We start from the raw sequence: 21,499 nt of genomic DNA, 5'->3' as shown, positions 1-21,499 counted from the left end.
ACAAAAACAACTTATTGTATAACCTGAAATTTGTGTTTTTAAGTGGAGACATGCACTTCCGTATTCATGAATCAAGTGCAAAGATTTGTTTTACTTTTGGCAGGTATACCGGCCTCCCTGTCCGGTTTAATTATAAGTTGCAGCTTTGAATGTAGTAACATTTCCTTTGAGAGCAGCAAACACTATTTTGTGACCACTTCATGGATCAAACATGATTTCACACGATGCATCAAGGTTTGGATATAAATCCTTTGAAAATGTGAATCGGAAGCAGAATGTGGGATGTCGAGTGCTTGTGTGTGTCCTTGTGCTTTTATTTGTTTGGATGGAGGTCGGATCAATTGTGTTTGCTTTGTCAGAGAGAGCTGAAAAAAAAAAAAAAAAAAAAACCATAGACGGAAAACAGCGATTAAGAAAACAGAGAGGGAGATGTAGGTCTCGGCTACTTCCAGGCATTGTGAGAAGAACGGATGAGGGGGGCGGTTGAGGAAAAGTGAGAACATTACTAAACGGGTTCACCAATGGCCGGAAGCCATTGAGTCTATCCCGTTGGCAAGGCTGGGCAACGTTCACTGTGACTTCCTGCATCTCACCCCATCTGTCGGTGCCCATCGGCGACCCACTGGCCCCGTTTGGGATCAAATGCGAAGCTGTTTACCATCAACGTGAAAAATCCAGATGAACCTTCTGCAATTCTAAAACGGAGGGCATCGCCTCGTTTTTGTGGTTTCCTGTTTGCCTGGACAGAACTGCATCTTGATAGTGCGTGGACCGAAGCCACGCTTTGACTTCAAGCCTCTCGGTTTGGTGCCAAATTGTTAATGTGCTCCTGCAACGATGACACAGATCTGCTCGAACTGCCGCTTCCTGCGACTGCAGAGCTCTCTGGACATATATGGGCAAACGGCAGGGAAAAGACTGGGAGGAGGAGCAGGAGGAGGAAGCGGGGAGATCCCAGTGAGCAGCTTCAGTTGTTTGTCCACTTATTGGCACGGAGACAGACTGAGAAGAAGAAGAAAAGAAAAAAAGATAACGTTATGAAACCCTTTCTTTGAAGAAGCGCTTCGGGGAAAGCAGTGGGCCTCCAACATTGTGCCGGGTGGAGCGGTCGGAAGATCAAGAGGAAATAGGGTGAGGGGTAACGAGGGGAGAAGCAGTTGACCCAAATCTCATGACCTGCAAAATTATAAAGCGAAAAACCTGACCTCGATATTAACTGCTGCTCGTGTCGTGAAAAACAACATACAAGCTCAAACCAAACTGTCTGTGCTCAATGGGAAGCTGATGCAATTACAATTAACACCCACAATAAAAGAACCATAAATATCTATATCTATATCTATATCTATATCTATATCAATCAAAGCTCATTACACGGTCTATCACACAACAATAACACTGTTGACTGTGTTTCTTGGTTGTTGTATATAAGATATATAGATATATACTGTACTGTATATACTGTGCATTTTATATTTTATATTTATATTTTATAGTTTTTACTGCTATTTTATTGCTTTTCTATTGTTCTATTATTATCTTATTGCTTCTGTATGCTGCTGTAGCGGAAAAAAAAATCCCCCCCCCCGGGGATTAATAAAGTAAATACCTAATCTAACCTATCTATCTATCTAGAGGAAAGACTTTTTATATATTGATAATAATAATAAACTTCATACAACACTTTTTTTTTTTTTCAAAATAAAGTTCTTTACATGTTAAAGCATCAAAAAAAAGCATCAAAACATGAGACAGACTTGTATAATATAGTCGAGTTGGGTTTTTTTAATTTTTAATTTTATTTTCAACAATGCAGGTTATGTGACAGACACACCACCACCACCACCACCACCTCCTCCTCCCTCCACCCCTCCCTCCACCCCTCCCTCCGCGCGCGCGCGCGCACGTTACGCGCGCACGGCCCTACGTCACGCGTCGGGAATGCAGTGAGGAGCCGCCGCCGCCGCCGAAGGCCTCGGGATCCCGTGACAAAGTAGGTGAACGACGCCGAAGCAGAAAGGAAAAGTGTTTTCGGGACAACTTTCATTGACCTCTGAACGTTTAAACGGAGCTGTAGGTTCGTGTCTTTTCGGCTCTTTTCGGGCGGTAGGTGTCGGTTATTGCATTGTTGTTGTTTTTTCCTCCTCCTCCTCCTCCTCCTCCTCCTTCCTCTCTCAAGTTAGCCCGAAGGCACGAGCTCTGCTCAAAACAGGCGAGCAAACAAGTAAACAAGGCTGTTATTAAAGTTAATTATCGCTAATTATCCTTCATGATGGGGGCTGTTTTTCTTCTTTTTTTTTTAAATCACCTTTAAGTGGTGCGTTTTCTGCAGATTTTGGACGAACAGCTGGGCAGTTTTGTTGGTCATTCATATGGAGACCTTTTACGTTACAGAGCAAAAACAACAACAAAAATATCGCTGACGTGTCTTTTAATGTGTTTTTGTTTTTTAACAGTTTTATGTGTGTTGTTTTGTTTTTTTGTAGATGAGACCGAAGGAAAAGGGAGAATCGCTGTAACGGTACTGTTAAAGGTAGGGGACGCCGATACGAATATAGATCAGCTGTAGGAGTCGTTTGGGTTATATTTCCTAACACATTTTGACCTTAGTCAAGTTGTCTTCCTCCTTATTTTTGTTTAAATTAAATTTAAGTAGCACATATCGCCACATTGACCTACTCTGTCAAACATTTTAAGCTAGCCGGAGCCATTTGATTTCAAAATAAAATCCGAGAACGGCCTATAAATAACGAGAATAACAAGAACAACGTGTAAAAACTGAGAGGAAGAATAAATAGTAATAGCTCCAAATTTGGTTTTGCGTTTGATGCTGTTAATTTGAATGTGGTTTGCTAAAGCGCTTACTTCGGACGTATTTTATTTTGGGGTTTTCAAACATACCGGATGTCCTCCTTTTGTGTATTTCCGGTGGCTTGACGCGCTCTCGCTGTCACCAACTTTTGGTATTTCACGAGTTGCTTACGCCTCATTTACATTAGGGGGGAAAAAAAGCCACAAATGTTCAGGCGTTGCATTTTAAATCACATGGAGGAAAAAAAATTATAATAAATCCGGAACAAATGACTTTAAAACACGGAGAGATAAAAAAAATAAATAAATAAAGAAGGAAAACTGCTGAGATTAATTTTCTGGCCCAGCCATCCCCGGATTTGAGTGTGTGCTCATCCGGATTCAGACTAGGGGGCTTAAATCAGGTCCATACTGAGGTCTTTCCTCCACGTGGTCGTTGTGATGTCATGTGAGGTCCATGCTGGCACCACGGTGCTTTAATGGTAATTACAACGACCCCCATTAATAGAAAACTTTAAAAAAAAAATAAACACAAACAACCCAAAAGGCTTAAATCCCGTGTTTGAGCATTGTGTTTCTGCACTGCCACATCATCCTCTCATCCATCATTATAATCCTCTTACCAACAAGGTCTTGTCACGGCCACACGACTCACATGCAATCAGTCTGAGTGGGCTATTCATTTCTCCGCTCTGACAATACTTGGATTTGATTTGCCGTGGCTGGTGTTGGTGCTTTTAATCCATGTGTCGGTCACACAGCGGCTTTACAACTAGGTTAAGACGAGTACATGCGCTTGTTTAGTCTGTGCACAGAGACTTAATCACAATTGATGACTCGGCTGGAATCTTTATTCATACCGAGAGATGTCAGACCGCAAAGTAAAGGTTTAAAATATACCTGTTAGTATATTCAATTTATAACGATGTGTAACTGGTGCATCTCCTTTGCTTTTGTATAGTTTTGGAAAACCTACGTTTGTTTTTTTTTGTTTTTCCTCCCACAAATTGTTTGAAAATTACAAATCCGTGATCAGGAAACGATTACTTTTCTGACATTTGAATAAGCATCAACTAAAGAAACCCTTCTTGCCGTTTGCTTTGAAATCCAGCTGATGTTTTTTTGGCCCACGGCCTGATGCCCCTGAGGTGCAAATCAGCACTTTGACAGCTCAGCTGTGCACTCAAGTGTTGTTATTTATCCCACAGAGAACACATAATATATTGTTATGAGCCAGGTGTTCACGTGTGCTCGGATAAATATCGTTACACAACATTTCCTGCCCTGTTTTTGTCCTGGTTTCATTTGGAAATAAATGACACTGGTGTGTAAACACCCAAAGACAATAACTATTGTGGTGGATAACAGGCAATGGGTAGCCACAGATTTGCACCTGTTTGTGTGTGTGTGTGTGTGTGTGTGTGTGTGTGTGTGTGTGTGTGTGTGTGTGTGTGTGGAGATCGTCTGTTTGTGTCTCGAAAAACACACTCGCACATGTTTTGGAGCACCCGGCTGGAAATCCCCGAGCCTTTCAGAGTGGCTGCTCCCTTCCTGCTCCTCAACTAGAAGCCTATTGTTCAAAATGAGTGTCCTCGTTGCCCTAGGAAACAAAGTCTGAAGCATCATTGAGTTTCCAATGGTTACGTTGGCGTAAATGCACACAACAGCTGTATTAAATTACGCAAATTAATGGGTAAAAGCTGAAAGCGTAATCGTGCACATTCGGTAAATCGTTATCGTGCAATCGGAGTAAGCCCTGCGTATCATTATTATACCAATAATAATGATAATAAATCAACTTTATTAACAAATGTTTTTCTTTGTCCCTGGATCTCAGAAGTCTGCCATGTCCGGTCCCACCTGGCTGCCACCGAGGACTCTGGATAGCCCGGAGCGAGCCGTCCCCCAGATGTCCCACTCTTCTGGGGCACCGATCTACCGAGCCCCGAACAAGAAGGGCACGTCCGACTTCAGACCGAAATATGGTCCCTACGACCAGAACGGAGGAGGTGGAGGAGGCGGAGGAGGCGGAGGAGGGATGGGTAATAGGTACATGGCGACTGGACCTACAGGTAAGAAGACTACTAGTCACAAAGTGGAAATGGACAATTCACAAGACAAATTTACATGCAGTAACTTCCTCATTATTATGAATAGTGATAATGAAGAGGAACAGCATACAAAGGTGCAGTCAGACCCAAACAGGAAGCCATTTTTATATCTGGGGAACTGAAAAGTAAATTATGTTCTCTAAATGTTTTTAAGCTTCGGCAGTAAAATCAGCATGAAGTCCGTTCTCTGGTTGATCATTTAATACATACTTAAAAAGATCCCTTCTTGAAGCAGTTTCACTGTTGGACAAAAAAAAAGTTGATCTTTTTAAGTCTTTTTTTTTTTTTTTTTGTATGACTAATTTCCATTTTCAGTGTTTTCCTGCTGAGCTGCAATAATCTAAAGAGAGAATTAATTACTAAGAGAAAGATTTCATCTGGTTTTTTTTAGACTGTTGAATCATCGTCTGAGCTTTTCACTCACCCGTCATGCTGTCGTTTACCAGAACACCCGATGTCCTTTTAAAAGTCACGAAGTTTCTGTCAAAGGTTGACGATGTCTGCTCTCCAAACAATAGGTGGACCCATTCATCATTCGTCTAGTGACCATTATTACTCTCCTCCTCATGGTCCCAATGAAGACCGCAACTGGAGCCCTCACATGGACAGCTACGAGCTAATGGTGGGTGTTGTGTTTTTTTTTTTTTTATGCAGCCTGTAGTTCCTTTAAATACTTAAATTTGCACTCATAAGATTAAATGGGAGAAGTGCTGGAAAAATGTCAAGAAATTCTATTTATTTTGAAATTAAATTCACAGTCTTTATACACCGGCGTGTTTCTAATGCTGTTCGAATGTTTAGCACCGTGGTCCCGAAAAGCCAGCAAGCTATCACTCCAAAATCGATGCCGACATTGACTCCCTCACCAGTATGCTGGCTGACCTGGACAGCCACCCACAGGACGCCAGCACTCAAGTACGACGACGCGCCTCATCGCATCGAAAGAATTGACTTCGACGATGTGATAAAATTCTGATGAATTCCATTGCGTTTCGTGCTAATCGGTGTTTTATTTTTGATAACTTCCTGCTCGCCCCTCAGCTCTACGACAACGTGCCTTACAACAAATACCTCTCGGGGGATCACTACAAGCCTGCGCACCAGAGCGCAGCGCCTCCTCAGGGTCGACCATCCATGGGCTACCCCCCTCATCCCCAGAGCCAATACCACCCAGCGCCGCCCTACCCCACCGAGCACCAGACGCCTCAGTACTCCCAGTCCTCCCACCAGCAGGACTACTACTCCTCTTCCACCCCTAAACCCTACCCTCAGCCCGTCCCGGCCTCCTACACCACGGCCTCCACCCCCACCGGGCCCAGGTTCAGCGTCCAGGTCAAGACGGCGCAGCCCGTCACCTACTCTCAGACGGGCCGGCAGGCCGAGCAGGCTTACACCCCGCCGCCTCCTCGCCAGCACCTGTCGCGAGCCCAGACTCAGAGCGGTCCGCAGGGCTGGTACCCGCCACATCCGCAGGTTCAGGACGTGCACTCGGAGGGCGGGTACAAGGGGAGCGGCTCCGGGTCTGCAGGAAGAGTCAACCAGGTTCCCGTGTCTAAGAGAGGGATGGAAAACAGCCAGACGGGATCGGGAGCTGCACAGAGTCCTGCTTATCAGTTGAGCAAGGTAGCGACGCAATCTGCTTCTCCAGTCGGGTTCAACTTTAAATACAAACCGGAACCTCCTCTCACACTTTTAAATTCAAAGTTTGAACTACAACCTGTACTCGATGAAAAATCATACGCATAATACGAGTTTTGGATTCTCTTGTCAGTGTGACTTCAAAAATATGAAAAAAAAAATGTTATGCATTACTTTGAGAACTATAAGCATAGTTTTCTGCAAAAAAAAGAAGCTACTCTGAACACAAGATGTCACATAATCTAAACAAAAGTCTGTACATTTTAATTTTATTGACAGCTAATCCAAAAAATAAGTAAATAAGATTATGACTTTGATCAGATACTGGAGAACAACTTTTAATTTAATCAGTTTCAGATGTTTTTTTATTTAGGTATGTTGAAAAATAACTTTGCAGTAAAAGCTTTTTGTTTTGCCGATACATACGTGACCCATGTTTCCTCTTTCCTCCAGCAGGGGGCAGCGACAGCGAGGCCCGAAGAAGAGCTGGACCGCCTCACCAAGAAGTTGGTCTACGATATGAACCACCCTCCTGCAGAGGACTACTTCGGTACACCGTCCGCTAAACGACTCATCAGTCTTGACACCGCGAGAGAGAAAAACGAACTCTAAAACGCTTCATGAATTCCTGTGCGCAGGTCGCTGCGCCCGCTGCGGCGACAACGTGGTTGGCGACGGCAGCGGCTGCATCGCCATGGAGCAGGTGTTCCACGTGGAGTGTTTCACGTGCATCACCTGCCACGCACGTCTCCGGGGGCAACCCTTCTACGCTCTGGACAAAAAGAGTTACTGCGAGAGCTGTTACATCGTAAGTGAACAAACCTGCTGCGCAACAACGATCTTAGTTTACCTTCTTTATTGTTTGTGTGGTCAAATGTTGGTTTTATTTACGCTTGTTTCAGGTACAACAAAGATGTCTAGAACCTGACTTAATTATTTCTTGTAATCATAGAAATAGTCTTTTATTGTATTTGTATGTCTTTATTTATTTATTTTTCTTCCAGCAGTTTTATTTCCCTCCTTTGATGCATGCTGTTGTTGTTTTTTTTTTTTTTTTTTTTTTTTAGAGTACATTGGAGCGCTGCTCAAAGTGCTCCAAACCCATCCTGGACCGCATCCTGCGGGCGATGGGGAGGGCTTACCATCCTCGCTGTTTCACGTGCGTGGTGTGTAACTGCTGCTTGGACGGGGTGCCCTTCACGGTGGACGCCACGTCTCAGATCCACTGCATAGACGACTTCCACAGGTCCGCACACAATCACACTCCACGATGTTAAACCCGGTTTTCCTGTCAGAGCGAAAGAAAAGACGGTAGGTGGAAGTGATTTATTTATTTATTTGTTCTTGCTTGTTGTCCCCGACAGGAAGTATGCCCCCCGCTGCTCGGTGTGTGGCGAGCCCATCATGCCCGAGCTGGGCCAGGAGGAGACGGTCAGGATCGTAGCTCTGGACCGCAGCTTCCACGTCAGCTGTTACGTTTGTGAGGTGAGTCAACATTTTATTACAATTCGACGGGCGTAATAAATTATAATATTTAAAAGTAGCAATGAAGGAACACAATGATTGGCACGTGTTGTTGTTTTTTTAAAGAATTGAAGAAGTAACATGCAGTTTCCTGTCTCTAAATAGAGTTGTGGGTGGAAAGAAATCGATCAGCCAATATAAATCCATAACAGTCACCCTTTCATTGATAGTTTCAGGCGTGGCCTCCTCAGAAATACAAAAAAACTCTTCAACTTTAATCTCCAGAATTTACAACACTGAAAAGATTTTATACAAAAAGTCTGAAGTAATTTGAAAAATGTAGAATTAAACTATCAAGTCTCGCACTGAATGGCCCCAAATCAGCTGCTGGCTACAAATACCGAGTCCACTATGAGAGCTGCAGCGACTGACGTGCCTCTGTGTCCGTCAGGAATGCGGTCTCCTGCTGTCGTCCGAAGGCGAAGGCCGAGGCTGTTACCCGCTGGACGGCCACATCTTGTGCAAGAGCTGCAGCGCTCGCCGCATCCAGGACCTCTCCGCCAAAATCTCCACCGACTGCTAACAAATCTCCTGTTTGTCCTTTTTCTTTTCTTTTTTTTTTCACTCTCACAAATCCACAGATGGTCAACACATGATATCACACACGCACATAGAGCACCTACTTTTTTTTTTTTTAAACCCTCCCCCCTCCCCCCCCTGGTTGCGCTGAACACAAGATTTACACACAGTTATAGCGCCCTCTGCTGGTCATGCAGCTGCATTTCTCTTTACTGTTCCTGAGGAGCTCCGGAGTGGAGCAGCCGCATCACCGGTGTGTTTTCATTCACTTCCTTCTACTTTATTTTGGTACATCGTGTTACACGTTTAGCTTAGCACCAGGACGACAGTGGCCTGACCTGCCGGCAGCTCGGGCTCCACTTCCTCATTCACCCACCGACCGGTACCGCTCACGTGTTAACTTGCACATTTATAATCACTTGGACTATCGCCGTCAGAGACAATGAAAGCGGAGGGTGTTTTGCAGATGATATTTAGGACGACGTAATCGCTGTTACGACACGTTAAAGTGCTGAACTGACCTCACGAGAAGCATCTTAAAGGCACGCAACGCAACAGCTGTGACTCCACAACGGGCCGGTGTGGGTTTTGGAAAAGCATGTGGCCTTTAGAGCGCTGAAACGTGCAGTGACGTCGCCTCATAGAACAAGAAATGTAGACGAAAGGAATGTGTAAGTGACTCTTCTTTTAGCTTTTATGAAATAATATTGGCCAGGGCAGATTCCTTCTCGCACGTCACACCATCTTTACTTATTTAGGATTTTTTTTTTTCCCCGTTTTTTTTTTTCTTCTGGTTTTTGTTTTGATATTTGTTGTTTGGTTGATACTTGACTGTTATATTGAAGATGATGGTGCAATGAAGTCAAACGCTCCCCGGTGTTGGACGGTAAACGGGGTCATCGTATGAGGCACCCCGCTGTGTGAAACATGAGAAATAATAACAGCCGCTCGTACCATGACCTTTACGGACCGATTGTTTTAGAGGTTAATGGATCGTTTTCTTCCCCCTAAAAAAAAAAAAAAAAAATGGGTCTTTGTTTTGGATTACGACTCTTCATCGTTGCACTCGTGTGGACGAAGCCGTCGTCGGAGTTTCAGTATTTGTTACGATTGTGTTTAAGCTCTCGTCTCTCCGTCCGCGTTTTTTTTTGTGTACGTTTTTAACTTAATGGGGCAACAAATTTAAAAAGCCTCACCTCAAGGATGTCATTCAGTTTCATAACGATCCCGTTCTGAAACTGGCTTTTGTCTGTGAATTCTTTTTTTTTTTTTTTTTGGTGACAAAACTTTTGTCACGTTAAAACGGTTCAGTTTTTCATCTCTCGTTATTTATCTCGTGATGTATATTTTACTGTGTCGGCATCAATCTGCTTTTTATCATTTTAATAATGCTCAGATTTTAAAATCATGCCCCGGCTCCTTGTGTCATACATTTTGTTTCATCCTTTTTGTCATCCTCACCGCGTGTTCAGTTTAAAATGCTGTGAATCGGAGCTCGTAGTTTTAACAGTGCTGCGGCCGACTTCACTCGGAGGTCGTTTTCTACTGAATAAAACATGTTGTTGAAGCAGAAATGGCAGCTCGGGATGTGTGAGACCCCGGAGTGGATTTTTTTTATTTTTTTTTCCTGGTGCAGGTTGTAGTAACACAATTGATTATTAAAAATGTCAACAAGTCAATCGGTGCATTTGTGGCTTTTTGAACAAACTCTTTGTCATGTTACCGTTCAGTCTGTGAAAACTCTTGACGTCCTCTGGGGATGACGCTTGGGCTCAGAAACGTGAGACGTCGAAGATCAGCTGGTGTTGGAATCATTATGGGATAGATTCAAAAGGGGATGTCTCATTTCCTCTGCTTTAAATTCACCCCTTCTTGTTTAAATGGATCTCTATACACAAAGTTTACAGCCTGACCAACACGCCCTTTTAAATCAGAAAACTTTATTTCAAACACTGTGTACATCCCTGCCAGTCTTTTAAATATACAACCTTTATTACTGCATGCTGCCAAAACATCCTGTTATATTGCAGCAGATCATCCACAAAGTGAGCAAACATGGAGGTTAAATTCTCCTCTTAAAATCAAGACTACTCCAGCCTCAACAGCTCTGGTCTCGCGTCAACACGAGGTGAAGGTCTTCCAGAAGAAGTTGCGGCAGCCCGCCTTGCGCTCTCGTTGGGAGAGTGGAAGGTGTCGCTTCATCACCTCCTCCCTGCCTCCCGCCTCATCTTCCTCCTCCTCCTCTTCCTCCTCCAGGTCGCGGAGCAGCTCGCCTGCTTTCGCTGCGGTCAGGTCAGACATAAACTTCAGCAGGAGCAAGCGAGTCAGAGCCTAAAGGGGGGAGACGGAGACTTCAACAAGTTCTTCAGACGCTCCCTGCGAGTTTGAAGCGGTCCGGAGAAGGTGGGTGTTTAAAACGCCGCGTTATCACGTGAAATGGTTCATATTCGACCCGTTTTGAGTGACTCACCTTGTCGCTTGTGAGGTCTGCTCTCAGTGTTTCCACCAGCAGGTCGCCGTGCGGAGCGCAGCCGACCTGCTGCGGCAGCACGGACGAGCACAGGGCCACCAAAAGAAGCTGCACCAGAGAGCGAAGCATCTCCGCCTCGATCAGAGCTCTTCTCCTCGATCAGAGCTCTCCTCCTCCTCGATCAGAGCTCTCCTCCTCCTCGATCAGAGCTCGATCAGAGTTCTTCTTCTCCTCGATCAGAGCTCTTCTCCTCCTCGATCAGAGCTCTTCTCCTCCTCGATCAGAGCTCTTCTTCTCCTCGATCAGAGCTCTTCTCCTCCTCTGCTGTCAAACGCCGGTGATGCGGAAGGAGGCGTGGAGGTGGACGAGACGAGTGTTATCACTGTTGAAGTAAAGACGTGATGAGCTAATAAAGAGGCCTCTTCATCTTCAAGTCCTCCTCATCCTCATGCCGACAAAAGGACGTGATTGGTGGAGGAGACTGGCCGCGATGGGGGTGAGGTGTGTGTGTGTGTGTGTGTGTGTGTGTGTGTGTGTGTGTGTGTGTGTGTCACTGGACAGGATAAGGTCATCATTAACTGTGACGACAAAGCAGCAACCAAAACAAAACCAACAAAACCTCCCAGAGATGACGACAGTGTTGATTTGTTCCTCATTCTGCAGTGACTTTTAATCTGAACTACGAGATGCAAAAAAATTAAAAAAATTAAAAAAAATTAGATCTAATAAAAACCTAATGGGAACTTAACTTCCGTCAGTCATAATTAGCCACACCGGCTTTGTCGGGGTCCGCAGCACGACGTGAGGCCCGCGCGCTGAGCGGCTCTGTTCATGACACAATGTGACTCAAATGTTAATGAGGCTGCTGACCAGGTCAACACTCCCCCACCACCGCTTTGAGTCACAGGACAATAAAAGGGAATTCATATCTAAATGTCAGACTGCATAAATGAGAACAAGTAGTTGTCACATCATTGTGGGTTTTTTTTGTTGTTGTTTTTTTAAATAGGAAAATAGATTTTAAACCTTAAAAACAAGATGCATGATGAACCTTGATGATACCTTAGTTTTCTGGTTGCCAACCGGAGGGCTGGGACCCCACAAGGGGGCCGCAAGGTCAGTGGGTGCGCCCCTCCACTCAATCTGAGTAATTTATTTAATAAGTAACAGAGTTATGTGGTTCAATAACAGAATAAATGTCATTGTCATCTGTTACTGAGAAAAAATATGTGTATTTAAATTACGGTTACTTTTCAAAATGGGGTTACATCGGAGGATTTGTTTTTCAGGAAAGGTTTGTATGTCGAATCTAATTTTCATTCTGTTGCTTTGCATCAAATTTTGATCCTTGTTTTTTTTATTTTTATTGGTTCTCTTGTTTGTATTTGCCAATGAAATTGCTCAGTTGGCCACTTGGCGGATAAGATGAAGAGATCTTTAAAAAGGTCATTCAAAAAAAAAAAAAGTAATTCAGGAACCAGTGTAAAAACCTTGTGAACAGCAGTTTAATTAATAGTAGTCATTGTTGAGAAGCGTTGGGGGACTTTTCAGCTTTAATGACCAGTTTAAATTATTTTTTGAAAAGTAATAAAATGTCAACAGTTACATGACTTTGACAAAAATAATTAAAATAGTCACATTACTTAATTCTGAACAGGGTAACTCATAATCTGTAACCTTTCACATTTCAAAAGTAACCTTAACAACAACCCCCCCTCAAAAAAACTGACCATGTTATTATAAACCAAGTATGAAAATACACTTCAAATTTTTGTAATATTGCAAATTAAGAAGAAGGCTTTACAATTTTGATTTCTTTATTCTTATCCTGAATAACTTCAGTCATGAAAATGGCATCCATCAGTGCTTCAACGAGCCCAAGAAAATGGACCAAGAATCATTTTCACATCTCAGTCTTTAAATAGCTGGTGACCTTTCCTGTGACTGTGTCTTCTCCGCAGGACTCTCACTCGTAAGTGCAATTACTCGTTGTTAGTTAATCGTGACACGACTTGACTTAAACTAACATTTTCCAAGTCGTGCGAGATGCGGTGTCAACAGGCGTCCAGCTGTGTCCGCTGTGGACGAAGGAGAGGAGTCCAGCACGGTGACGATCATACGCATCCCACATCCGCTGCCTCCGTACCTGCTGCTGCATGATGTAAAAAGGGTGTCAATGTGTCAGCAGTTCGTCAGGATTAATAAGCATCTTCATCTTTTAATCAGCCAGGAAGAAGAAACTCCTCCTGCTGATTTATGTTGGACTCTTTAGTATCCTTCATGTTGTTGTTAAGTTTTCTGTTTTATTCCGTATTTCCAGCTGGTGAGTTTCAACGAGCTCTAGAATTAAGTTGCACTTTACTTATGCAACTTAAATAAAATGTATTATTATTATTATTATTATTATTATTAAGTCATATTTACTGAAAATACTGCCACAACAATGGCCCTTAATGTAAATTATCTTCATGATCTAACTCTTTCATTCTTAGTGCTTCACCACATTTGATAAAACTTTACATTTAGATAAGATTGTTTTTAAAAAGACAGTTTTATCATGTTGATTTAAAATTTGGCAGCCCTGAATTAAGAGCAATATTTCACACTATCAGACAAATAGATGTGAAAAATCAACAGAATTCTGGTTGAATATAGGACCTTTTTTTTATCGTTTGGCTTGAGTTTATATGATTTTCACTTATTCATAAAATGGTAATAGGTGCATTTTATTCTCATTTCTTGTCTTAATAACTGTTAAACTCAGCAACAGCTGTGAGATAATAGTAATAATATCCATCAAACATCATCTAGTGTGATAAACTCTCATCCTCTGCTCAAGACAACCAGGAAAATTAAACTGAAGTGTTTATAGATATTGTTGGACTCTATTTTATCTGTCTCTCTTTAACTGTGTGTTTCTTAAATCTGGATTTTGATGTCGGATGCTTGTCCTGTTGTTGAGACCAACCTCTCCTTTGCTTCACTGTTTGTTTTTTTACTGACTGCTTGATATTTGCACATTTTGATATTTAGTCCTTCATCAGTGCTTCCTGTGGCTGCAGAAGGATTTTCACCCTCGTGATTAACATTTAACAGTGTTCCTCTCATCTTTTCATCAAATGTGGCTTCTTCGTGTTTCCAAATTTATTCTCTGTGACCGAACAGCAAAATCTTTGGCTTCATCGGTCCATTGCACGAGTTTCTAAGTCAGTAATAAAGTGACGAGTCACCCTCTGACCGCTAGGTGTCACTGTAGGACCGTGTTCTCTTTCAGCGCCTTACTTCGGTGTCAGACACAGCACTTAACTCAAATGTCTACAGAAATATCAGTGAATTTACTTTAAGGGTTAATTATAGTTAGTATATCACGTGTGTTTATAAAGAGGACGTCCAAGAAAAACGGATGTAACGTGCTAATTAGCTTCTCAATTAACTGGTGAGTCTGACAAAAATGACGTCAGTTTAATAGCTGCTCCTGTTTTGGCACTTTGCTTTGCTGCTTAAGTTCCTCAGGTAGATATATGGCCGGAAGTCATACTTTATTCATGAGTTTACAACGTCAAATATGGCAAATTTACACACAAGCCCACATAAAGTCATTAAATTCATGGTATGTGTTAAATTACAGCAGTTTCCTCACAGATGTAAATACACTGATTTATGTCACCACAGTACGATCACAGTAAAAAGATAATATGGGCTCAAACATGAATTTTTTTTTTTTTGAGTTGGTTGAGAATTGATGTCACTCTTTATATTTTCAGAAATGTTTCAGACCAAATGTCTGTCAAGTCCAGTTTCCTCGGCTCGATGTCTCCATTTCACTTTGAAGGTACGGCGTGGGGCGAAATCCTCAAAAAGCACCAACCAGGCAGCAGAGAAGGTCTTAGTGGGACTCTTGTTCCAGGCTATATTTTCTTTTTCCTGTCTGCAAAAGGATGCGAATCCATCAAAATGAAAACCTCAGCAGGATAACTAAGGAACTCGACTTGTAGCCTTCTATTTGTTAACTGTGAGAACAATACCTCGTTAATTTAAAGGATCTGTGTGTTATGGATCAAAAGAGATTTGAGATTTTAACATTTTATATTTTTCCTGTAAACTTTATATTCTCTGGGAGTGAAAACTGTTTAAAAAACACAAACCGATGACGGTATTTATTTTTTGGACGACTTGCTCCCCATAGTGATCTACAGGTCCTGCGAGAGATGGACTGCATGTAAGGAAAGTGGAAACAGCTGCATACACCCCCAGAAAACATTTGGTGGAGGAAGCATCCGCTTTGTCCAAAATCCATTTTATGTAATTCTACATAATACTTTGCAGGGTGTACTAAACTGTGTATTTTAGCCCAAAACTAAAATTATACAATACATGAGATGCTGGAATCAAATCGCTGCCAGTTCTTCCTCAGATTAGATACTCGAGTTTTTCCTTCTAAACACTCAAATAAATAAATGCAAGTTAAATTGAGCACTATAAAACCAAAACAAATTCTTTTTGAATGAAGAATTTGTTCCTGAATGCAAAAGTTCACTGTAGATTTTTTTTTTTTTTTTTTACCGCAAGAATTGACAATATGAGACAATTAAAAACATTTTTTATTGCTAGATAATTAATTAATTTAATTAATGGCACATCAGAGCACAGGAAGCACACGTAGAATTAGTATCGTTAATAAAGGCCCATTTGCATTTTGGTGTCCCAGTTCCAGCCCTCGGTACTGAGCACGCTGGTGCACTGCCATGGTTCACTGGGACTCCTTAATTGGAGGTAACCATGGTAACGTCATTAGGAACACCTGTGCAAAATGCTGCTAATAAAATAAAAAAAAGGGGGGGGGGGGGAGTCCACTGATTGAAGCAGGGCCTGATTGCAAATTGGCTACCCATGCGGGTGAAGCCTCTGGTTGGTTGGAGGGGAAAAGGAGACGGTTGAAAAGCAGGAGAAGGAGACGACAGCGCCACGTCGTTGCACCACCCAAGTGTTGCACCACCCCAGTGATGTACTTTTGCGTGTGTAGTTTGCTAGCAGCCAGGCTGGCTTTAGACACATCAGTGGCCATGACTTTGAAGTTCAGCCTGCTGTAAGTTGTTTCGGTGGAAACTTAAAATGTACGAAGTCCCGTCTGTACCGAGATGTTGACGTCACGCATGCGTTTGTGTTTCAGTGTGGCTTTACTGCTTTCTCTGTGGTCAACCGCAGGATGTGATGTCATCCCACATGGTAAATACATGTTGTTGTTGTTTTTTAAAAAGCCTGCAATAATTAATATGTAATCTCTATTCCTAACCTGTTTGTTCTTGCAGGAGTTCTTCAGATGGAGTGTCATGATCATTACTTCTCGATAGCTGCTGATCTGTCCTTCACTGGAGAGGATCCTCACTTTGAAGCTGTTGGTGAGGCTTAATTATCACCTACCAGCTGCTGCAGGGGACTGAACTATTGAAAAAAAAAAAAAAAAAATCTGGCTAGCACCCATTTAATTAGTGAAATATTAAATCCGAAGTGAGATAGTTCACTTGAACTGAAGGGATTTAAAGTCTTAATTCAATCCGGTCTCCCACTAACGTCACGCATCCTTCAGTCCAACACAACATGCTGTGTCAGTGTCGTTTTGCTGCGACTAGTTGTGGCAATAAAACCCACATGGTTAGGTTGAAGAAATCTCCCTACTTGGACTTTACTGCTTCGTGTGCACTAAAGTTACAGTGCAGAAACCACTTGGTTAGGAATCAGAAAAGATCAGGGTCAGGATTAAAATGAGTACTTTTACTCGAGCAGCATTATGCATGTCACTTACTTTAACGTATGTCATGCAAGTAACTTGTTACCTATAAGAAAGCTATGACTTTTGCTTGATTATGAACTTAAACACTGATCTCCTGGGTTACATGCGTGTACTTTTCACGCGTGGTTGAGGCAAAATGTGACATTTCCACGGTGTGCTCTCGAGGACTGACGGCTGTGTTGACGCATCTCTTCCAGACAGAACGGGCGTGTACGCCATCACTGAGCAGTACGAAGCGAAGTGTGGCTACAGCGTCGTTGTGCTCCCTCTGTCGGGCCGCGTGGAACTCCGAGCTTCTTACTTCAGCTGTCACACTCACAGCAAAGTACGTACAAATGGTCTCGTACAGCTAAATAACTGGACGAACTAGTTGTGGCATAACAAAAGACTTTTTTTTATTTTTATTTTTTTAAACCCGTCTTTCAGGACGATGAAATCTTCACATTCAATTTCAAACTGATCACGAACCACAATGGGAGAGAGGCCACCTATGCACTGAACAATACCTGTTCCCCGTCCCTCCCCTGGTCTCCCAGAGAGGTTACCTGTGAGGTCAACTACATGGAAGTAAGCTCGGATACGTCGTCATATTTTTTTTGTTTTCCCCCTGTGGAATAGATTCGGGCGTTCATTGTGATTTCTCTGCAGGTGACCGTGAGGGGTGACATTATTTGTCCAGTTGGAACAAAGAAGGACGATTGGAAAGCTCTCGAACTTGTAACGTCTCAAACCAAAAAATGAAATTCTCACTTCGTGAAGTCTTTATTTATTTATTTTTTTAAAGATTTTAATTGTCTCCTCCAGGCACACGGCTCCACCACCTCAGACTGGCAGGTGATGTTTCAAAGAGAAGAGGAGCATCTGCCGCCCATGAACCTCTCCCAGGCTCGGATGAAGGGCTACACGTTTGACCTGTCGGATGGGAGGCTCGTGTTTCGTGCACCGTACGGACAACCTGACTCATTCAGCACGGAGGTAAAATAAAAAACCCCGCTGCTGGAGTCCGTCTGTCTGTGAAGCATCCATCCAGAGCAGGTTTTAATAAGCAGAGTCTCCCTCCAGGTGGCTGGCGTTCCAGTCGAGGTGATCCATGCCACCGTGTTCTCCAGACATGGCTGGGTCGTCCTCATGGTGGACCTAGTGGCCGCCTGCTCCATGCGTCAGTACAACCGGCCTCCTAGTTTTCCCTCTTGTCACTTGACTTCAATGAAACTGCAGCGTTGGTGCGTCCGCAGATAGAGGAGTCTACAACCACAGCGGCTACATGATGTGGGAGACTCCGGAGGCGCTGTACCCCGATCACAACAGCGCGGAGATCAAAGTTGGCCTCGGTGGCGAGCTCGTGGCGCAGGAGGTCGCGGAGCGGAGGGGCTACGTGGTGGAGCAGCACGACGGTGCCGTCCAAATCGGCATCCCCCGCGATGCTGAAGAAGGATTCAGGAAGGTCAGAGGACACGGCATGTGTAGTTTGTAATTTTGTTTTTGCACAGCCACATTCGGGTACTTAAAAAAAAATAAACCCAGTGTCCCTGTATGAGGACATGCACGTATGATTTAAAATGCATAATTTAAACTTGGGTTTGTACCATGTTGGATTAGATTGAGATGTTGAATAGCAGATGACAAGTCTTTTGTGTTAAATACATTTACATTATATCTGAAATATACTGATATTATCCCCGAGTATATATTTGTGACCATTAGTTATCAGGTTCGTGTCACCTACCAGCATTTCTTTACAGTAACACTTTAAATCAGACCAACATATCTGTCTGTTTCAGAGCGTTGTGATGGGCGACCTCCACGAGTTTTACGTCTTCCACCTCTACTTGGTGCAAACCTTGATGGACAATCACGTCCAGACCGCGGTGCGATCTCACCGGACTCTGATCACTCACCTGCTGCCCCGCCTGCTTTTCACCGCCAACCAAACCGATCCCGAAGAGCGTTCCTTCACCGTCTACCTCGGAAATGTCCCCGACGACGTCGAGCTGACGTCTGTGCAGCTGAACGGACGAGACTTCCCGGCGCCGTTGAGGAACGCGAGCTTCTTCCCCGTCACGGAGGTTCGACAGCCAAACAACACGCGCGGCTACACGCTGAAGGTTCCTTTCAACCATCCTGACGTCATCCAGCAGGTAAAAGGCTCAGTTATGCCAGCGCGAGCAGGGCAGCGTCGTCCTGCTCTCGGCTTTGACATTTTCTGTCTCCTAAGTTCTCCAAGGAAGACGCAGTTCTTCAGTACAAGCTGGACATCAACTACACCCTGACTGTTGACTCTGAAACTGAAGCTTATTACCACCCGGCCTCCGTCGTGGCCTTGTTCACCGACGTCTGTAAGTCATAGCGATCCCGTCTGTGTGAACATCGAGCCGAAGCCTTAACGATGCCCGTGTTTGACAGCTCCTCCGGCCTTGGACGCCGTCTGCACCGAGTTGGGGATCAGCTTCAAGCTGGACCACCGGCCTTTCGACTTCCTGTGGGAGATGAGCATCGGCTCGGACCCGCTGACATCGGAGCTGGCGGCCCAGCACGGCTACGTCATGAGCAACGACAGCCAGAGTCTGCGGCTCAGTGTGCCGCTCTTCTCTCTGGGATATAAATACGAGGCGAGATGAGGGAAATGAGACGAAACAAAAGCATCAGGTGTTAAAGTTGGACAGCAATGACTGAAGTGTTGTTGGTTTTTTTTTTTAGGCCATTACTTTGAAGGGATTTTCTGGCACTTTTGAGATCCTTGTAAAGGATCGGTATACCTCTGTGCTCGAGACCTCCACCGTGAAGACGTGTCCGTTCTTCTCTACAGAACTCATCAGTAAGAACTTTTTTTTATTATTATTATTATTTTTAACCGTTTGCAGCCTTTTCCTTCCGTTTCTGGAGTGCTCAGTGGGAGGTCTTTTTAAAAACTGCATTTTCCCCATAATTGTGGACCATCATTGCAACTTTTATTTGAACAAAACAAAATAACAGACATTGGCTCAGGTGTTATGGTAGGGAGAACCCTGGGTTTTCTACATGTATAGCCGACTCTGATTGTCGAACTCGTCTCTGCAGTGTGTTCGACTGATGGGAGGATGACCGTGCTGGCCAACCTGTCTGCAGTCATCCCAAGCGGCGCGATCCTGGGAAGAATCAGCCTGATGGACAAAAAGTGTGGACCCGAAGAAACAGACGACACCAGGGCTCTCTTCTCTTTCCTGCTCAACAGCTGTGGCTCCATAGTCAAGGTAGTGCAGACGCCGGTTTAAATAAAACGCGCTGATGGAGATGAAATCCTTCCTGCACTACCTCACCTCCATATTTAATAACTGAAGACAAACTGACTTGTCACTTTGCTCCTTTTCCCTGCAGCTGAGGAAGGAAAATGTGATCTATCAAAATGAGATTTTCTTCAACAATGACCACCTGGACACGAACAGGTACTCGATATTTCCTCTCCACCAGCAGAATAAAGTGTTTCTGCAGTCGATCCATGACGGTGTAATTGTCCTCGTCTTTCAGGGTGCTCGTGCAGTGCACGTATCCTCTGGCTAGTCTCCATAGCCTCTTCTCAAAGTACAGATTTGACTCCGACACGGTCGGCGTGGGCAGAATCATCTTCACTACGAAGCCCTCAGCAGGTACGGTGAGGTTTTTTTTATTGTCTCCCCCCCCCCCCCCCGCTTGGATGTGATCAGCTGTCCCATCATTTATATTTGACTTTTGAACAATTTGAATCTGTTCTTTTAGGTCTGCACCATCCCACCGTCGAGCCCACCACACTAGCCACCACAAAACCAACTAGAAAACCCCTCATCCACATGCCGCCCTACCACCCGCCCGCACATTACATCAAAGTGCATCGGGTTCATAATTCTGCAGCTTTCAGAAAGGTGACAGTTTAACGTTTATATTTAAGATGTGCGCTCTCACTTTGTTAAATGTTGTGATTTCTCTTTCCAGGTGCCGAATCGTCGTCATAACATAAGACATGTGAAGGAAATAACTTTTAATATGTAAAAAAAAAAGAATTTGAATTTAATAAAGCCGTTTCATAAAATTGTTGTTTTGGACTTGTCAACGACTACAAAGACAAACTAATGTTGGTAAACTCTGCTTGCATCTGTACTGGGGAATTACATACTTTTGACTCTAGAATCTGTCAGCTTGTTTCTTCATTTCTCTGCTGGTCAAGGTTTTACCAAAAAAAAAAAAAAGTGTAAAGTTTGGTTCCATCTGCAACATTTAATGCATCAGTAATAACATTATTATAAAAAAGGCCCATTTTTACACACAATGCATTTCCACTGCTACTTTATAGACCGTTAGAATCTAGTTGGACTCTAGTTTTACGTTTATCTATAAACTTGAGAAACCAAAGGTGTTTTTCTGCATGTTTATATTTACGTCTGCCTGATGCACTCAGTTTAAGATATTTGGTTCCTTCCAGCTGGACAGTTGTGTACTTGAGTATTTATTTTCTGCTGAAGTATAAGTCCACACCCCACACACACACACACACACACACACACACACACTGCATTTCAGAGGGCAATATTGCACTTTTTACTGACCCAAATTTAATTAAAAAATATACTGTAGTTGCTTTTCTAATCAACATTTTATGCAAAAACTATGATCAACTTTTAAATA

At 43.4% G+C, this 21,499-nt stretch overlaps 3 protein-coding genes across 6 annotated transcripts in view; 2 read left to right on the top strand and 1 right to left on the bottom strand.

The window, feature by feature from the left end:
- The first annotated feature begins 1,925 nt into the window (after positions 1-1,925).
- trip6 (thyroid hormone receptor interactor 6) lies at positions 1,926-8,737 on the top strand. 4 transcript variants are annotated; one of them, XM_069707630.1, is made up of 11 exons: positions 1,926-1,993; positions 2,487-2,533; positions 4,649-4,883; positions 5,441-5,544; positions 5,724-5,837; positions 5,964-6,545; positions 7,017-7,110; positions 7,199-7,368; positions 7,628-7,806; positions 7,925-8,045; positions 8,476-8,737. In XM_069707630.1, the coding sequence occupies exons 3-11, from the start codon at positions 4,658-4,660 to the stop codon at positions 8,605-8,607; spliced, it is 1,722 nt and encodes a 573-aa protein (XP_069563731.1). In that variant the 5' UTR covers positions 1,926-1,993; positions 2,487-2,533; positions 4,649-4,657; the 3' UTR covers positions 8,608-8,737. The 4 variants fall into 4 exon arrangements, with proteins under 4 accessions (XP_069563731.1, XP_069563728.1, XP_069563730.1 ...); XM_069707627.1 differs by having other exon boundaries at positions 7,014-7,110; XM_069707629.1 differs by lacking the exon at positions 1,926-1,993 and adding an exon at positions 2,002-2,077 and having other exon boundaries at positions 7,014-7,110.
- A 1,786-nt stretch (positions 8,738-10,523) lies between these two features.
- sst5 (somatostatin 5) lies at positions 10,524-11,279 on the bottom strand. The gene is made up of 2 exons (XM_069707631.1): positions 11,074-11,279; positions 10,524-10,934 (listed from the first exon to the last, which is right to left on the bottom strand). Exons 1-2 carry the CDS (start codon positions 11,200-11,202, stop codon positions 10,722-10,724), a joined length of 342 nt encoding a protein of 113 aa, XP_069563732.1. The 5' UTR covers positions 11,203-11,279; the 3' UTR covers positions 10,524-10,721.
- A 284-nt stretch (positions 11,280-11,563) lies between these two features.
- The window catches only part of zpax4 (zona pellucida protein AX 4), a 13,181-nt gene continuing 3,245 nt past the window's right edge, over positions 11,564-21,499 (top strand). The window contains 20 exon segments of the mRNA XM_069707535.1: positions 11,564-11,569; positions 13,035-13,045; positions 13,135-13,253; positions 13,394-13,396; positions 16,279-16,299; positions 16,383-16,472; positions 17,062-17,189; positions 17,291-17,431; positions 17,513-17,581; positions 17,669-17,839; positions 17,927-18,027; positions 18,104-18,308; positions 18,646-19,002; positions 19,080-19,200; positions 19,268-19,473; positions 19,562-19,679; positions 19,922-20,094; positions 20,219-20,286; positions 20,333-20,487; positions 20,597-20,739. Coding sequence (XP_069563636.1) covers positions 11,564-11,569; positions 13,035-13,045; positions 13,135-13,253; positions 13,394-13,396; positions 16,279-16,299; positions 16,383-16,472; positions 17,062-17,189; positions 17,291-17,431; positions 17,513-17,581; positions 17,669-17,839; positions 17,927-18,027; positions 18,104-18,308; positions 18,646-19,002; positions 19,080-19,200; positions 19,268-19,473; positions 19,562-19,679; positions 19,922-20,094; positions 20,219-20,286; positions 20,333-20,487; positions 20,597-20,739 — 2,406 coding nt within the window.

This window comes from Brachyistius frenatus, unplaced genomic scaffold, assembly GCF_029030835.1.
Source record: "Brachyistius frenatus isolate BFR_SWC_R1_liver_20210118 unplaced genomic scaffold, ASM2903083v1 Contig_70, whole genome shotgun sequence".
Classification (NCBI taxonomy): Eukaryota; Metazoa; Chordata; class Actinopteri; family Embiotocidae; genus Brachyistius; species Brachyistius frenatus.
Note: the sequence above shows the minus strand (reverse complement) of the source record. Positions and strands in the feature narration are given on the sequence as shown.

Bases quoted from the DNA above. Each gene is read 5' to 3' on its own strand.
- sst5 (XM_069707631.1), bottom strand. From the start codon at position 11,202: ATGCTTCGCTCTCTGGTGCAGCTTCTTTTGGTGGCCCTGTGCTCGTCC. The intron at 10,935-11,073 runs GTGAGTCACTCA...TCCCCCCTTTAG, and splicing joins CAGACCTCACAAGCGACAAG to GCTCTGACTCGCTTGCTCCT.
- trip6 (XM_069707627.1), top strand. From the start codon at position 4,658: ATGTCCGGTCCCACCTGGCTGCCACCGAGGACTCTGGATAGCCCGGAG. The intron at 7,111-7,198 runs GTACACCGTCCG...TCCTGTGCGCAG, and splicing joins TCCTGCAGAGGACTACTTCG to GTCGCTGCGCCCGCTGCGGC. The intron at 7,369-7,627 runs GTAAGTGAACAA...TTTTTTTTTTAG, and splicing joins ACTGCGAGAGCTGTTACATC to AGTACATTGGAGCGCTGCTC.